The sequence below is a fragment of the Balaenoptera musculus genome, chromosome 18 (genome assembly GCF_009873245.2).
Source record: "Balaenoptera musculus isolate JJ_BM4_2016_0621 chromosome 18, mBalMus1.pri.v3, whole genome shotgun sequence".
Classification (NCBI taxonomy): Eukaryota; Metazoa; Chordata; class Mammalia; order Artiodactyla; family Balaenopteridae; genus Balaenoptera; species Balaenoptera musculus.
Window position 1 is genome coordinate 52,746,676 of NC_045802.1, and position 19,030 is coordinate 52,765,705.

The 19,030-nt window shown below is 39.8% G+C and overlaps 1 protein-coding gene across 1 annotated transcript in view; it reads left to right on the forward strand.

The window, feature by feature from the left end:
- Positions 1 to 846: 846 nt before the first annotated feature.
- NDFIP2 (Nedd4 family interacting protein 2) overlaps positions 847 to 19,030 on the forward strand; it is a 59,040-nt gene continuing 40,856 nt past the window's right edge. The window contains exon 1 of the mRNA XM_036831429.1: positions 847 to 1,226. Within this exon, the coding sequence (XP_036687324.1) occupies positions 906 to 1,226 (321 nt within the window). The 5' untranslated portion in view covers positions 847 to 905. The remainder of the gene's footprint in view (positions 1,227 to 19,030) is intronic.

The following is a 19,030-nucleotide window of genomic DNA, read 5'->3' on the forward strand; positions in this document are numbered from 1 at the left end:
TGAGTTTCTCTCTTTATTGTATTTTTGCTATTTTAACTAGGTGATCAGGCCCATCCAGTAGCCTTCTGCATTCCAGGAATCTCCTTTGGCGATTCAGGAGGGAAGTTAAGTAAAAAAGAGAGCTGAGCCAGGTCACGTGGGATCATAGTTTTCAGGGTATAGAAAGCAGGTCTTTGGGTTAAAGAGTACTCTGCCCCATCATACTCTTCTACTTGCTAAAGAAACATGCTTTGCACCTCGTGGGAGATACTCACACATAGTACGTCACGTGTGGTTAACCAGATACTGAGATCAACTGACAATGTTGCACACGGAGTGATTCCTTACTGTTAAACCCTTTGGAATTATTGATATGAATATGACCACAAAAGAGTCCTATATTGTTTCATTATTTTCTTACATCCTTCCAGCAACCTAGTGCTCTAGAGGCTAGAGGCCTCTTTCCTTGGCGAGATACATGAGTATGGCTGAAGAGTCCCTGTTGGATTCTTAAATCTCTTACTACCAAGAAGGGAACAAACAAAACAAGCTAACAAGACATCCCTTAGCTCACTAATGATTCTGAATAAGAGTTTTAGGAAGGTCCTAGAGACGGATCTCTGTGCCTTGTCCTAGGCTGGGTGAGTAATACGAGGAAGTGTTGGGAAACAGGGTGACCTGTCCTCAGGTGTTCTAGGAATGCGTCCCCGCTCTCCTCGACATCTGTGTTTGTGCGCTGTGACTGTGCCTGCGCGAAACCCGTCCAAACGGAAAGACCAATCAAGGACGGTGATATTTTTTCCCCTGATCCTTTTGCCACCGCCCACTCCGGACAGGCTGACAACCTACATTGCTCCCTGGGACTTGCCTGACTTTTCCACCTCCTCCCACCCAGCTAAACCGGCCCCCCCCAACTCGCGACGCGGATGGGACGGCGGAGGACCCAGCGAGCATGCGCGACCATCCCGAGCATGCTCAGTAGCGCGCGCGGCGCCCCGGAGCTTCGGCCCAGAGCTGCGGCCGACGCGGAGGTTTCGGCGGCTTCTGCGGCCGTGACGGGAAGTGAGGTGGTCCGGCTGGGCGACCGCGGCGGCAGAAACAGAGGCGGAAGGGTCGCTGCGGCGACGACGTCGTCGACCCGGGTGACCGAGGGGGCTGAGCGCCGAGGGCACTCGCCCGCTCGGAAGCCGGATCCCGAGCCGGGCAGGATGGATCATCACCAGCCGGGGACTGGCCGCTACCAGGTGGTGAGTTTCTGGCCCCAGCCCGGGCCTCCTGCTCCGCCGAGGACCCCGGGATTGCCCCCCGCCGTGGCCCCCAGAGTCCCTTTCCTCGGGTTATTCGCGGAGTGGACGTGCTGGCTAATTTATTTTTTGCCTCTTCTGGCAGGACCTTGCTTCCTTCACACCTCTCGGATGGAGCCTGCCTGTGGCTCCTTTGAGACCTTTCTTTCCAGACCCCAGTCTCCTTCGAGGTCCCCATCCCTCCGCTGTTAGACACCCCTACCCCTCCCTTTAAAACTTGTATCTGTTTTATGTCTCACTTTCTCGATCATTTCGTTCTGCCCTGACCCACAGTCACTTCAGAGATATTCCTGTGGATTGTATACTGGAAATGAGTTCACATACCTGCTGGGAAGGTGGTCGCCGTCACAGATGGAGTGGGTGGGGAGGAGGCAGGTGTAAGCCCTACGTAGGGTGGGAAGTGGATTTGGTAAAAAAAAAAATGTGGGCTTAAAAATCGTGCAGCTGTAGAGAATAGTCGTGGGGCTGAACTTGTTTCTCAATTCTAGTTAACCTTGTCATTTTGTCCTTTTCTGTTTTGTTAGAATTAAAAGTGATTGCATTCTGTTTTCTATTACTTTTTTTTTTTTTTTGGTAGGAGGGGAAACAGGAAGTTTTACTAAAAAAATGCTAATCTTGTTTGAAAATTTTTCTTTAAATACAAGGTTTTCCAGCTTAACCGTATAAACCTTTGTATGTTGTAATGAGTGAAAAGTGCCCCTCTATGTTTTCCGTGTCAAATTTTCAAATATTTTTTTTCTCTGATTTTAATTCTGGTGGTGTCATTGGAGATTCCTACGTAAACCTTATTTAAAAAATGGGCTCAGCAGTAGTTGACTGTTTCGTTGCAGCTAGGTAGCATGTTATTCTGTAAACTTTGAGGTGGAAATTTAGTTAAACCTATTTACTGAGGGAGAGGAGAAAAACGTTAATATGGAGCACCGGTGATGCAATTAATAGTACTGTTTGTGAAATTTACAAATATAGATACGTTAGTGCAGATTTCATGTTTCAGATCTGTTTGCACAGGAGAGACTTAGTTGTGAAGTAAAGAATTTCTATTAAGTGTATCTTGACAAATGCAAAGGCTACTGAAAGATGAAATCCCAGTGTATTTAATTTTGCATTTTTTTTTAAGATAAAAGCTCAGGAGGCTTCCACTTCATCTGGTTCACATCCGGTAAAATCTCCAAATGATGTATATTCTGAATTCTGTGAAAATTTATCAGTATTTTTGGAATGATTTGGAAAATGTTGCTGCCAGTTTGGGAAGGCATTTTTCAAGTTGTTAGTGTATACACATTTGGTGGTTTTTTTTTTTTTAAGGCATTCCTATTTTTGCAGATGTTAGTAAAAATAAAATGCAATAGGTAAATATTGAATACCTATTGCATTTACCAGTGGGATTTCTTTTCTCTAATCTGTTTTCTTTTCTGTTGCTATTTGTTTCCCTTAATGGTGTTAACTGATTCGAATTCTTTCTCTTTGGGGTTTTGCTTATCAGAATCCACCATGTTCACGTATACAAATCACTGCTCAAAACATTTTTAATTGATGTATTTGTGCCTTAAAGTAATTTATTATAGTGTCACATTTGCTTTCAGTAGTTATGATTATTACTTTTAAGAATTCCTAACACCAAAATGTTGGAAATTGCTGTCAGCGTTAAGATATTTTCTTTTTCTCTACAACTCCTTTCAAAATAAGTGGACAGTATCATTTTTTTTTCTTTTTTTAATAAATTTATTTATTTATTTTTGGCTATGTTGGGTCTTCGTTCCTGCATGCAGGCTTTCTCTAGTTGCGGCGAGCGGGGCTCTTTGTTGCAGTGTGCGGGCTTCTCATTGCAGTGGCTTCTCTTGTTGCAGAGCGTGGGCTCTAGGCGCGTGGGCTTCAGTAGTTGTGGCTCACCGGCTCTAAAGCGCGGGCTCAGTAGCTGTGGCGCACCGGCTTAGTTGCTCCGCAGCATGTGGGATCTTCCCGGACCAGGGCTCGAATCCTTGTCCCCTGCACTGGCAGGCGGATTCTTAACCACTGCGCCACCAGGGAAGTCCCGACAGTATCATATTTTATTGCCTTTCCCCCCCCCCCCCAAACTGGAGATGTGTCCCACAGAGACTTTGGATGGGTGGAGGCATTCCTTCAGAGCAGAGGGCAAAAATCTGTCCTTCCAAAGATACTTCTTGCTTAAAGTAGGTAGGACATCAATTTGTTTTCCTTGTAAAGTGAAGTGTTTGAAAATCTTAGTACAGTTTACATTCAGATTTTGATTCCAATTCCTGTGTAATTACATGGTAGTTTCATCTGTCTAGAATAACTCTTGGTTTTGTTGAGAATGGCCTGATCAGTAACTTTACCTAGGTATATGCCCCCCCCCCCCCAAACTACTGGAGATGTGTCCTACATAGACTTTGAATGGGTGGAGGCATTCCTTCAGAGCAGAGGACAAAAGGAAAAAAAAGGCATCTGAGTTGGTTTGCAGTAAGCTAGGGACCAATCTACAGCTTACAGCTCTGGCTTGTATAATGAACACAACTGCTGTGTGGCTGACTTTAGCTCAGTTTTGGTTTTTTTAAAAAACTCTGGAATGGTTAATAACAATGGAGCAATAAACATGTTCAGTTGTTGAATGTTTAGAGCTGACTAAGTAGGAGATAGGAAAACATGCTTGGTGGTGAAATGGTATACGATATTAATTTTCCACTTATTCATAGAGTTGAATTTTAGCTTTCCGTATTGGTAAGTTAACGGTGATGCCTAGGACCATCAGAATGACTTACTACCATTAACCAATTCACAAGCTTTATGTGGAAACTACTTTTTCTGTGATCTCTCCTCCATTGTTAAAAGTGTCCAAATTTTGTTAAGTGATAACAATGTACAGAGCTACAAATACAAAAAGCCTTTACTTGTTACCCTTCTAATTTCAGAAAAAGCCAGGTAGTTCCATTGTGTTATGGGAAATTCAATTTTGTCTGGTGGGAAATTCAATTTTGTCTGGTAGGAAATGGGCAGTGTTGCCAAACTATGAAGTAGGTGACTTGGCTTGGAGCTGTTATGCCACATTCTAACTTTGATGTTCTCCATTTTAAAGGATTTGTGTATGTGAACCACCAAGCTGACTACTAAGCTTTCAGAGGTATTCTGTGTATAAGTTAAATTGGCACTGTGGATTGTAGCAGTAGTTTCCCAAACTGGATCGTTCAGAATGATGATAATAGATGGTCTTAGAAGATTTATAATATATATTAGCATATAAAGACGTACATTTGCATATTTAAACCATGAGAGCTTCTGCCGTAAAGACAGTGATTTGGACTTGTTTAACCTAGCTCTTCCTAAACCTTGACCACAGATTTTTAGAGAAAACTTTGATTATATTAACATTTCCAAAATGTTAGTTTTCTATAAAAATAATGAACTATCCATACTGTGATGATATAGATACTTTGCTCTTATATATGAATTAGAGTTGCCCTTGATAAATCAGCTGGGAAGGAGGTTGACTATTAATAGTTAACAAAAACCCTCACATCTTTTAAAGTTATCTGGGCTTATATTTAGGTTGTGCTGATGACAATTTGTGAGCCCTTGGCTTAGTTACCTAGCATCTTGAAGCCTCAGTTTCCTCATATTAGTACCTACCTCATTAGGATTATTATGAGAATTATATAACGTAGTATAAGTAAAAAATATAGTGTAGAGACTGGTACATGATAAATATTATGAATAATGTAAGGTAAATAAACTATAAAATAGTGTATATATTTCAGTTTTTGCTGGTGACTGTGTTTTTGTCTCTTGTTTTATTTAGCAACGTGAATATCAACTAGTTCTTTGTTGTCCCATGTCAAGAGCAGTGAAAAGTCTTAAGATCTGATTTTACCGTGTTTACAAGCTGATAGTCTGTTAATGTTTCATGGTTGCTGGCAGAAAAACAGGAGACTCCCAGGTCAGAAACAAATGACATTATTACTCACAGCCCTGCAGACTCATGAACGTCAGCATATTTGTGCTGGTTTTCCTTGTAACCAGGTCCCATGACGGTGATGGGTCTAGATGGAAGCACAGAGTGGATCACGGCTAAGGAACTCAGGACGCAGGGTCTAGCCCTTTTTTTTTTTTTTTTTTTTTTTTTTTTTTAGCAAGCTGCAAACATTGTAGCAAAGAACAAACAAGCTAGTTCACCTCTCCCTGAGAGGCAGTTAAGTGCTGTGGTAACCTTGACCTTCTTTCACACTAGCAAGAATGTGCAGGGACACTCAGGCCCATAGCAGGCTGCCTTACCCAAGAGAGTACATTTTCTGGATGAGATAATATATGGTGATTTTTAGGTGCAGTCGTTGACTTTTGTTTTCCATTTTAAAGAAGTATTCAGTCTTTTACTTTACGTGCTCTCTAGTTTTCCCTTCCTCTCTTTGCCCAGCTAGATTCCTTTGATCATCACTTGTTTGTTTCCTTTGAACTTATCAATATCCTTTATCTGGTTTACATTCTTACCACATCTCTTTTACATCATCAGGGTCCGTTGCTTAATCTAATAGGTACTTTTCAGTTCTCTTCTTGCTTAAGTTCCTTTATGTTGACATTGTGAACTTTCTCCTTGAAACTCCTTCCTCATTCCTGAAATGAAGGAGCTTTCTGCTCTTTACTCCCCTGACTTTTCCTTCTCTGCATGAACTCACTTTGTACTTACTCCTCAAATGTTGATACTTTCTATGGCATGGACTATTGTAATAGCTTGCTTAGTGCTTTCTTCCTTCATCTGACCATCCTTCTACGTATTGTTTGCGCTGCATAAAATGTATTTGTAGAATATAAATTTGATTTTCATTTCTTTGCTTAAAAATCTTCAGTGGCCTCTTACTGAATATCCCCCCCCCCCCCTTTAACATTAAAACTTTTGGGGAATTCACTGGTGGTCCAGTGGTTAGGACTCTGCACTTCCACCACAGGGAGCACGGGTTCGATCCCTGGTCTGGGAATTAAGATCCCACAAGCCGCACAACGTAGCCAAAAACAAAACAAAACAAAAAACTTTCAAATATATACAAAAGTTGAAAGAATTGCACAGTTAACTTCCATATACCATATACCAGTTGTAGGGTCTACAATTCCCAACATTTTATTGCATTTGTGTTATCGTATATCTGTCAATCCATCTTATTTTTTGAGCTTTCAGAATAAGTTGCAGATATCAGTGTACCTCACTGCAAACCACATGCTTATCATTAGCCTAGAGTTCAATATTTCTTTATGTTTTTTTTCCTTTAGGATGAAATTGACATATAGTGAAATGAACAAATCTTCCATGGCCAATTAGATGAGTTTTGACAAGTACATACATCTGTGTAACCCAAACCACTTTTGAAATATAGAGCAGGGATCAACAAACTACATTCTAACTCTTGTTTTGTAAATAAAGTCTTATGGTAGCCATGCCATTCATTTACAGTGGCAGAATTGGGTATTTGAGGCAGAGCCCAGAAAGCCTGAAATATTTGCTATTCTGCCCTTTACAGAGAAAGTTTCCTGACCACTGGGATAGAACGTTACTGTCACCCTAGAAAGTTCACTCATGACCCTTCCCTGTTCATTCCTACCCACCAGGTGATCGTTATACTGTTTTGTTTTTGTTTTTGTTTTTCACTTCGAATGAGCTTTGCCTATTCTAGAATCATACAGCATATAGTCTACAAAGCTTCTTTCACTCTGCAAGAAGTTTAGGAGATTGATCCTGTTATTGTGTGTATTGTGTGTTAAAAAGTGCATCCCTTTTTATTGTTGAATAGTATTTCATTGTATAAATTGTACAAATACAGGACAGTTTGTTTATCCATTGCTCTGTTGATAGACATTTGGGTTGTTTCCAGTTTTTGGCTATTACGGACAAAGTGGTTAGGAATATTCTTGTGCACATCTTTTTGTGGGCGTACGTTTTCATTTCTCTTTGGTGGAATTACTGGGTAATAGGGTAGGCGTATGCTTAATTGTATGAGAAACCACCAGACTTTTTTCCAAGTCTGTGTACCATTTCCAAGTGTACCATTTTACACTTAGACCAACAATGTATGGAAGCTTTGGCTGCCTCACCACCTTGCCAAAAGTTTGGTGTTTCAGACTTTTTAATTTTAGCCATTCTGGTGGGCTTATTGGATTTTTTTTTAAAATAAATTTATTTACTTTTGGGTGTGTTGGGTCTTTGTTGCTGCACGTGGGCTTTCTCTAGTTGAGGCGAGCGGAGGCTACTCTTCGTTGTGGTGCGCGGGCCTCTCATTGCGGTGGCTTCTTTTGTTGCAGAGCACGGGCTCTAGGTGCACGGGCTTCAGTAGTTGTGGCACACGGGCTCAGTAGTTGTGGCTCACGGGCTTAGTTGCTCCGTGGCATGTGGGATCTTCCCGGACCAGGGCTTGAACCCGTGTCCCCTGCATTGGCAGGCAGATTCTTAACCACTGCGCCACCAGGGAAGCCCAGGCTTACTGGATTTTGAATTATAAGTTTCTGTTCTTAACATACAAGTTCCTTGAATGGACCTTTCCATACCTATACAATGCCACATCTTAGCAATCCCGCCCCCCTCCTCCCCACCCCCCTGCCCGCCTTAATTTTTATGTACTAACTGCTGGAGTTCAGCAGGACATACTTATTATTACCTTCACCCATAATGTCTTCTCTCTTACTTACTTCCCTGACTTTACATGTGTTTATTTCTCACCTAAAGTTCTGTACCACACCCCTGTGGTTTGTTTGCCTTATGAAATCCTGTTCCTAGATGTAAAAACTCCTACGAAATTATAATTGGAAGACGGAGGCAGGATGAGTTTCTTGCATCTGTCATCTCTACATCACGGCAGAGGAAAAGTTGAGAATCACAGTATTAGAGAACTTGTTATACTGAATTGTGTTTTCATGTATCTTTGTGTACCTTCTAGACTGCTGCTTTTCCTCAGAGGGCTTCAGGGTACTGTGAATGTCTGATTTTTATTTCATCTTTAATATAGATTTTAAACTTTTAAAATACTGTAACTGAGGAAGTTCACTCTCAGATGTGTTTAAAACCAAGTTTCCATAGCTTGAAGATTAGTATTATGTTAATTTGTGTTGCCAGGGTAATTTGGTTTTGAATGGACCCCACGTGGAAGTTTCTCTGGCTGTTACTGTGCATGTAGCAATAGTAACTGAGAGTGTGTCATTAGTTTGATTGAGTACAGTTCATTTAAAAAAAAATACACAAACGAGTAAGCTACTTTAGAACACCTGAACGGTGCTGAGTCAGATGCTAGCCATCACTTAGGCATATTTGAGCAGTACATGATCCAATAATGGTGTAGTATTTGTGCAGTAACAAGTAAATGCATTGGAATTATATCCTGAAAATAACATATTATAGATAGTTTATGTGTGTATCTTGTGTTTTGAATGTCTCTTGTCAGATTTATACTTAAGATAAGGTATGGGAGCAGTTTTTAGATATCATTATTGATTAACTGTGAAACTGAGGTCCTATAACTCATTTATTCAATATTAATTTATAAAGTATCTCTGTCAGTCAAATTCTGTTTTAGGTGCTGGTGAACAAGACAGTTAAGTTCTCGTCTCATGGCTCATACTTTGGTGGAGGGGAGGCAGATAAATAAGTGAGCATAATTTCAGATAGTAATAGATGGTTTAAAGAAGGTAAAGTAGGATGATGGTATAAATAATACATTTTATCAATAATAAAATAGCAGTAATAGAATAATAATATCTTCTTGCATTATGTCAGGAATATGCTGAGAACTCTGCTATGTGCTTTACACACATGAGCATATTTATTCCTTAGAACAATTCTGTGAAGTAGGTAATGTTATGATCTTCATTTTGCAGATGAAAAAAATGAGACATAAAGAGGTTAAATATATACAGGCATGTGTGTGGATCTAGGTGTGATGGATCTGGTATGCAAATCTTGGTGTTTTAGTTTTATATTGCTTTGTAACAAACTACCCAAAACACAAGCATTTTATTATGTTTCAAGATTCCTTGGTTTGGCTCTGATCAGCAGAGCGGTTCTTCTGTTCCACGTGATGTTAGCTGGGGCTCCAACCATTTGGGGGCTTGATTGGCTTGGAACCTCCAAGATGACTCATTCCCTTCGCTAGCAGTTGCTGATGACTGTTGACTGGAAGCTCAGCTGGCACTGTTGAATGTTGATCATTTCAGTTCTCCTCTGTGTGTCCTCTTCATGTGCCCTCTCAGTGTGACCTTGGCCTTTCACATCACGGAAGGAAGAGGAAGCTGCCATTCTTCTTAAGGCTACAGCTTAGAACTCCAGAATGTCATTTCTGCTGCATTCTGTTGGTTAAAGCAGCCATAAATCCAGCCCAGGTTCATAAGGAGGGGAAATAAACTCCATTTCCCAATGAAGGAGAGGCAGTGCACATACATGGAGGCAAAAAATTGATGGTGGCCTCTTTGGAGATGGTATGCCACACCAGTGGGTTTAACTCCTCAGTGGATTGGAATCAGGATTATTAGGGAACTCTGTCCACTCTGCAGGTGTGACACTCAGGCCAAGACTTGATTGAAATGTTCTAGCTGATGAGTATTTCAGGTGTGATAAGGGCCCATGGAGCAAATGAGCTTGTTGGTTTAAGAAATAAGAGAACTGTGTGCCTAGAGCAAGGTGAAGGGGGATGGCTCAGTGGAATGGGACAAAACAAAGAAATCAATTTTACGCTAGATTTGATAGAAGAATGGAACTCTCGTTTGTAAGTTTTGTTGAAAGCAGTCAAGTCCGGTTACATACCTTGCAAGGTGCATTGCCAGGTGAAAACATGGGGTCCTGGCCTTGGGTAGGAAAGCCAGTCTCCACTTCCGACGGGCCTGCTGTCTTAGCCCACAGCACCCCCAAGGGATTGCAGCCTCCGTGCCAGGACTTGCTAGATACTGCTTTGCTCGTGAATGTATCATGGTGACGCCAGCCTGGGATGGGGATAGCTACCACCTTGCCGTACTCCTAGTCATGAGGTGGTGAGTTGAGCTGAGCCAGGGCGTTCAGCTGACTGAGAATCTTTCCTGGGGAGGCAGACTGCCTGTGAGCTGAGGCACCAAGTCCCTGGCACATGCTCTTTTGTCCCATTGGAGTTCACTTATAAAACTTGGATTCAATAAAATTATTAAGAATTTAAAGGTGACCATAGAGCATTAAACCTCAAGCATGAGGCCCTCCTGCAGCAAGGTTCCCTGTGACTGCACTGGTCATGTGTTCGTGAAGAGGGCCCTGAAAGGAATCTCACTACGACGGTGGTAGTGGTGGTGGTGATGATCTAGACCAGGGGTCAGCAAACTTTCTGGTAAAGGACCAGATAGTAAATATTTTAGGCTTTCCAGGTCATGTGGTCTGTGTCACAGCTGTGTGCCAGATCTGCTGCTTTAGTGCAAAAGTATCCATACTTAATATGTAAACAAGTTAACATGGCTGTGTTCTAATAAAACTTCATTTACAGAAACAGATGGTGGGCTGGATTTGGCCTGCTAGCTGTAATTTGCCCACCCCTGGTATAGATGAAAGAGGAATGCACCTCATAAAGGCCTTAAGTTTGGGCCTGTTGCAGGATGCTTCTGACAAATTTTTGTTTCACTCAGTCTTGAAATAAACCCTTAGGAACGTGGTAAAGGTTGTTTTGCATCACTTACTTTTTGTACCTGGTAATCAGGCAGGCACTTGGTCTATCACTAGAATTGGTGTGGAGACCCCAGTTAGAGTATAAAATTTCCGATGAGAACAGCAAAGACAAGTTTCTCATGTCTGATGGAATCTTCATTCTGTTGGAGTGGTCACCTCATTGAGGCCATTTAAAATCACAATACCCCCTTCACAGTACTCCCTAGCCCCATTTCCTGCTTCATTTTTTTCCATAGTACTTATCACCACCTGATATTTTCAAGTATTTTACGTGTTTAATTCCTACCTCCTTCTTTCCCCTGAGTGTAAGCTTCATGAGGACAGGTATGTTTTGTTCACTGCTATATGTTCCAGTATCTGGCATATGGTAGGCACTTAGGAAGTATTTGATAAGAATGACTGAATGAGTGGTGCTAGCTCAAGAGCAATTCCATAGACTCAAAACCTTGCTTATGTTATTTTATTCTCTTATTTTTATAAGAATTCTTTTTTTTTTTTGCTACTGAGACTTGGGCTCTCTCAGATTGTGTGTGTGTGTGTGTTTGCGTGCGTGTTTTGCATTACCTTACAGCTTAATGTATGTTGCTTAGTGTCTGTGTCTGTCTCCTCCTTCCTTCTCCCCTTCTCCCTCTCCCTCTCTCTCTCCACACACGCACACACACACACACACATTTTTATAAGAATTCTTTTTTTTTTTGCTACTGAGACTTGGGCTCTCTCAGGTTGTTTGTGATATATGATTGGCCCCATAGGGTTGTTCAGTAAGGAACCCATGAAGCCATGTGCAGTGGTCCTGCTTAGTACCTTCATTGACTGTGGAGTTGTGGGTACTGCTTTGATTTTTCTCATCTGCTTTATATTGACTACTTAGAGACTATTTTCTTTTTATTCTTTCCTTAATATCACACCTACATGCTAAAACACTGTCTGGTTATATGTGTATTAATAATATATTTTTTTAGAATTTTATACATATTCTACATGTGTAGGCCTGACATAAATTTAAATAACTATGGAGTACATTCTGCTGACCTTATTAAATGTAAATTTACTCAAAAGGTCCTTGTAATTAAGGCTCGCCTATCTACCATTTGGTTATAAATCATCCTCTGTTTTCATGCCATGTTGTTGTTACGGTTTCTTCCAAAAGTTTGATCACTTAGCTGGAATTAAGGTGTAGGTAAAATTCTTGTTAAAGACATGCCAAGTGCAAGTTGGGAAATACTGCAAGTAGTCTAAGATTTACTATCAGATTATTTCAAGGTTTTGACTTTTAAGATTTGAATATCAGCGATTTAGTATTTTAAAAGTTTAGAAATGTGCTGTGGTTTAGTTTGTCTATGATGTTTCTCCAGACTTACCCATTACATTATGTAAAGAAATTGTGCTATTTGGCAGAGGCTTTGAGAGTAAGGAAATAAACTGGATAGTTTTACTTCTTTACTAATTTTGAGGCTCGTAGGACTTGTAGCCTGTTGGATGTTAGACTGAAGAAATGCAATAGTTTTTAGAGAACATTTGTTCTCGTTTGGGTAGAGCATTCATTTATATCAGCATGACTTTTTGTGTGATTTTCCCACAAGGGGAAGGATTAACGCTTGAAATAACACTTGAGACCCTTTTAAGTTTTTGTTTGTAACCTTAGAGAACAACATGAGCCTCTGCTAACCTCACCTTGCTTACTTTGTTACTGCCCTGCACACGTGCGGTGTTTTGAACTGTAATACTTTTGTTCTCTTTTCCCTGCTCCTCTCCAGGCGCCGCTCCGGACCATGCTCTCCCTTGCCTTCTGACTCTTCTGGCTTTTGAACATATGATTGCCCTCTTTTCTTTTCGTTCTGCTTCCTCCAGGATGAATTTCTATTCTTTATTCAAATCTGTTCAGATGTTCTTTTCTCCAGAAAACCTTCCCTCACCGTCTCCATTTCCTCCCTTTTTTACCAAGTTCAGTGTATTCTTTTGACGCTGTGCACTCATCCCTATCATAGTCCTTCTTCCATGGTATGTATTTTGTGGACTCAATGGGAGGTAGGGCTTAGGTCTGTCTTGTTTATAATAGTATACAGTGTAGTTCTGGGCCCATTATATAGTGCCTTGTAATTACTTACTGAAGAAGTAAATGAATGCCATTTCTGAATGATTTCAAGTGTATCCATGCGGTTACTGATATATTTATAAAGTGAACAGTTTTCCAGAGTTCTCTTATGTAAAAGTAACAATATGTTGCCCAGCCCATACAGTGTTGATATTCTGCATGTCCATAATTAGGGTATGTACTTTGCTTTTAGAATAGTGCCGAGAAACCTGTTTAGATGAATTTTGGTAGTTTTACATAATTCCTCATCTGACTGGTGACTTGCATTTGCCAGATAGTTAACCATGGGTAGGTTATTTGGTTTACTTATGGAAAAAGGAAAATAAATTGTTTCCAGATATTGTGGAAGTAGTTAGTGATCATTTTCTTCAACCATCTCATTTTACAGAAGACTGCCTGAGGGAGGTTCTGCTTAAGGTTATGCAGCAAAGCTTGGAGGACAAATTTTATTCTATTACTTGTAAACATGTCAGCTGAGTTAGAAGATCCTGGGAAACAGAACTTTCATTATAGTTAACTTTCTTTTATTGACGGCGATGCCAGACATGAAGAGCAAGGATGGTATAGGATGAGCCTGGTAGTTTCAAATCTTGGCTTCTCACTTACAAGCACTGTAACCTTGGGCTGATTACTGAACCTCTCTCTGCCATAGCTTCCTCATCTATAAAGTAAGGATAGTATAGGTACTTCCCTCATAGAACTATTGTGAGAATTAAGTGTATGAAAAGCTGTCTTTTTGTTTTTTTATAGTAACATTTATTGGGCCTTTACTATGTCAGGCATTATTCTAAGTATTTACAGGTGTTATTTTTTGTAATCCTTGTGAAAGCCCTGTAAGAAAATAGACTCCATTTTGTAGATGATAAAAATGAGGTCCAAGCAGGTCACAGAGTTGGTTAAGTGCTGGAGTCTAGATCTGAGTCTTAAAAAGTTGATTCCGAAGCCTTTGTACTTAACCAGTATGCTTCATATCCTTAGTCCAACGTAGGTGGTTGAGGATAGTCTCAGAACTGTTCGTGCCAGTATTTTGTTAGTTTGCTTATTGGTACATGATATATTCCTACATAGTGCTTTCCACTGACTTATTAATTAAAAGCAAAATTACTGTAGTATATAATGAAATATTTTTAAGTCCGCCTTTATCAATGTTTAGTATGCTAAAACATTAAGCATACTAACATTTATCAATGTTTTAGTATGCTAAAACATTTAAGGCTTCTCTTTAAAGGAAAATCCAATCTTTCAAAAGGTAAAGTTAAAAACTTAGTTTACCAGAGTTTCTCCCCCTCCAAAAGTATTTGGTAAATTCGTTTTATTATGTGTGCTGAGGTGGGTTTGCTGACAGTTGGAATTTGAGTACCATAAAGAACCACCTATCCAGTTTCTCTCTGGATAGTATGTTCGCTCTGGTTTCTTCAAAGGCACAAGTTATAACATATTTTTGTCTTGTGCATCTTTGCTCCTAGTGCAAATCCATGCAGTAATGAATTCACGTGTGTGTAAATTTTTACTAGAAAATGTCAGTCGTATCAAGTGTTGTGGAAAATCTTGGTGTAACAGTGTTTTTTTTCTTTTTTTTATTGATAAGTACCTTTAGAAATATGGCATTATAGTGATCATTGTAACATGAGAATAAGTATTTATACAGAAATAAAGAAATCAGTTTAGGGGCACATAAATGTCAACTTTTTGAGAGAGAGAGAGTGTGTGTGTATTTGTATGTGTATTTAGCTTTTGATATTATGAAATTATTCAGATTATGTATTTACTTTTATCAGCCAATTTTTGAGGGTTTGCTTTGGCATGTAACACTTTGATGGATGAACCCTTTAACTATTGCCGCCAATGGCATCTTGGCATTTTCTGTGCTTCCTGGGTGACTAATCAACAACAGCATGTCTTGGTAATTGATATTACTGTATTTAGTTTTGCTTGAGGATTCTGTTCTTAGCGTCTCTGTGTTTGCTGAGGAAAGGACAAAACTAACTCTGAAGAAAGTTGGTATTTCAGTCCTGGTCCTTGCTGGTGTTGGCTCCCTGGTTTACCTGTGATACAATATGCAAACTTTTATTTTCTTTATTCCCCCTGTTGCTGCTCTAGTCATACTGTATTATGCCCTTGCCTCAGAACTCCTAGTTGTTAGAATTTAGAAGTTCTAGGGACTGATGGGTTGGGATTTGCACCTATTTCCTGCACCCATACTGTATTAGGCATTTGGTTGAGCGACTGATAACCGGCTGACTGAATGAAAATGAATGAATCGCAGAAAGACGATGAGGCTCGAAGACTCAGTCAGGGTTATACAGGAGGTGGTATATCTATAACTTAAATTTAGATTTTTTGGCATCAAACTATCTTCTGTTCATTTAGCAACTACTTGATTATCTAAAAGAATGTGAAATCAAACTAGACAGTACACTATAGCAATTTTTTAAATGACAAATGAATGCTTGTGATAGTAACTTTAACAGTATTACATGGGATTGGTTGCCTTATGCCCTTGGAAATGAAACTAAATCAAACTAATTAATGACACAGACTGGAGCTTCAGTCTACTCTCTGTGTAAGAGGCAGTACCCACAGCTCTGGATTCAGTTTTTGCTGACTCTTTAAAGTTGGCAGAGGAAAGTAAGGACCCCTATAAAAGAAACAATGAATAGTCAAAGGTAGGAGGAAAACCAGGGACTTCCTTGGTGGTCCAGTGGTAAAGAATCCTCCTTACAATGTAGGGGACGCGGTTTTGGTTCCTGGTCAGGGAACTAAGATCCCCCATGCCGCGGGACAACTAAGCCTGCGCGCCACAACTACTGAGCTTGCGTGCCTCAACTAGAGAGCCTGCGTGCCACAAACTACAGAGCCCACACGCTCTGGAGCCCGCACGCCACTAGAGAGAGAAAACCCTCACGCCACAACTAGAGAGAAGCCCGCGCACTGCAACGAAGATCCCGTGTGCCGCAACTACGACCTGACGCAGCCGAAAATAAATTAAATAAATAAATAATAAAATAAATCTTAAAAAAAAAAAAAGTAGGAGGAAAACCAGAGGGAATACTTCGCTGGCAGCTAAAGAAAAACCAGTTAGAACTACACTCAACTGTGTTGAATATACACCATACCCTCTGCATTCTTGGGTTCTGAAATCTGTGGATATGGAGGACAGACTGTACTATGCCACATTATATAGGGATCTGAGCACCTTTGGGCCTTCAGTATCTGCAGGGTGGGAATGGAGGGTCCTGGAATAAATACCAGGATATCCGGGGATGACTGTATTCAAGATTTTTGATAGGATGAATAGGTTTTTGGATCTAACAATTAGAAAGAAGGTCATTTTTCTTAGTAAGAGCTGTTTGAGTGAAAGCCAGATGGTAATGGATTGGGTAGGAAATGGGAATTAGAAGTGCACAGATTTTTTTTTTTTTCTTCTTCTAGGATGTTTGTCATTGAAGGAAAAGAAGGACGAGATGGAAATAGTTCAAAAGCACAAGATAAAAATTTAAATTTAGCTGGGGCAGGTTTTTTCTAAGTATGGTGTGAATAAAGTATACATGTGGGCAGAGAGAAAGAAGTTAGTGGAGAAAAGAAAGGAGAGACATATCATAAAGAAAAAACAAACAAATAATCCTTTGGGAGGCAGGATCTTCTCTGTACAGTTATCTGGCATTTAGGAGTGAAGAATATAAATGGAAGTCGTACGCTAAATTTAGAGCTCCAGGGGAGAGAAACTGAAGGAGTTTTTGCTTGAAATCCTGTTTTCCTCTGAGAAGTAGGAGGCAAAGATTTGGACTGAGAGTTCCATGGTTGGAAGGGGGGGCTAGAAGAGTGGTGGAGCTGAAGCGCCTGCCATGGTGATGACTAGTTCTGATGGCCCTGCTGGAATTGGAAACTAAATTTGTACTTGGCGCCCGTGTATACAGTTATGGGATTTGCTTCTCTCCTTCTACCAGGAGATAGTAGACAGTTAGACTCATCCCAAATTGGGTGTCGGTGGGGTAGCTGTGGCAGAGGATATGAGAACTAGGAAACTGAGGGTGAGTGTCATGCAAGTTTTTCACTTTATAGTCCAGGCTACGTAGGATAGAAAGTAAACCAGGTGGCAGCAAATGGGGGGCCCAAGGAATAGACTTAGTGGAAGTAAGGGAGTGAAAAAGGCCAGGAGGTTGTGACCAGGAATTGAGGTAGAAATCTAATAGTTTCTAGTAGAAGCAGTTCTAGATGACTCTCAGGTCAGAGAAGTAGAGAACCGATGGAGTTACTAGACCATTCAACTTCGCATATTATTGCTTCCTGTTTCATAGCTGAAGTGTTAAGTTGGTTTAGCTGTCTTGTATCATAGTAGGAATTAAGGTAGAGGAGATGATATTGGAGGTAGGTGGCTGGCTTGTAAGTTTTACTCACTGGGGAATGATTTAGACCTTGTAAATACTAAGAACAGGATGAGAGAAAGTCTGGCAGGCTGTATAGACAGTGTGAATTTCAAGAAAGGCTCTTGATCTAGCATTGGCTGTATCCAAGAACATTTTCTTTGTCTTCTTGTTTCCAGATAAGGGGGGATGGTGTGAGGATTAACATTTCGCGTTTGAGAGGCTTTTGAGGGATGTAGTGCCATCCAGGGAAACTAGGATTTTGACTGAATGTAGAGAAATCATTCTGTAAACTGACTGAAGGTGTAGAGGTTTTTAATGATCGTATAGGTCTCTAGTGATAGAGTGGAAGTTAGAAGCTGGGATTGTAGAGTTTTAAGTTAATCTGTTTGTTAATACAACATATTTTTTTTCTATTTTCTTGCCATATAGCATTTTGTTTTTTTAACTTTATTTTAAAATAATTTTAATTTTAGACTTACAGAAAAGTGTGGAAAAAATAGTACAAAGATTTCCTGTACACCATTCACCCAGTTTCCTCAAATGTTGACGTTTTATCACATATGCTTTGTGATATTTTCTTTGTATATATGTGTATATATACACATACGCTATATTTTTTTCTGAAGCATTTGAAAATGAGTGGCAGACATGTTATCCCTTTACATCTAAATATTTCAGTGTATATTTTCTAAAAACGACATACTTTTGCAAACTATTGTGCAGTTATCAAAATCAATGACATTTATGCAATACTGTAATCTATAAACATATTTTACCAGTTTCCCTACTAGTGTCTTTTATAGCAAAAGAAAAAACTTATTTTTAGATTAGGATCTAGTCCATGATTAGCTATTGTGCTTAGTGTCTTTTGTCTCCCTTAATCTGGAACAATTCTTTAATCTTATTTGTCATGGATTATATTAATGTTTTGGAAAGATTCATATCAGTTATTTTATAGTATACCCCACAAAGGTCCTTTAAAAAATTATACTTTCACTCATTGGTTTTAGAACTCACTGTTTATGATTACCTGAAAGAGTTATAACGATGGTTGTCAAATGGTGATTTCCTAATTCTGTCATTTCTTCTGCATTTATTATGTAGGATTCTATAAGGAAGAACTCCTGTAGCCTCCAGTTTATTTATTCATTTATATTAGTATGAATTCATGGATTTTAATTTTATTCTATTGATTATAATCTCATACTATCATCATTTTGAGGCTCAGATCATCCCAGATTTGACTCTCTGCTCGTATGTCCTTGTGACAAGTCCCTATCATTTTTGCACTTTCCTACCATATAGCAGTTAGATAATGTGAATGTATCTGCTTTCTAAAGTTTAGTTTGGATAGAGGAAGCACTGTCTATGCTTTATATGTAGGGCTGCAGTGGGAGAATGGTGACGGATACAACAGTTACTGCCACAGTAGCTTACTGCTGCTCTGCTGAGTGCTTAATGAGCATTTTCTCAGAGTTGTTTGTGGAAAGTTTGTGGAGGTTTTTTATCAGCTGGACATAGAATAAAGCAGTTGGAGCATTGGTGGTGTGTTGCTCACAATGTTGGTGTGCCATCCTCATTGAAGTTCTAAGGAATAGATAATATTACTGACTGTGAAAATAGATTATGTAGACACATA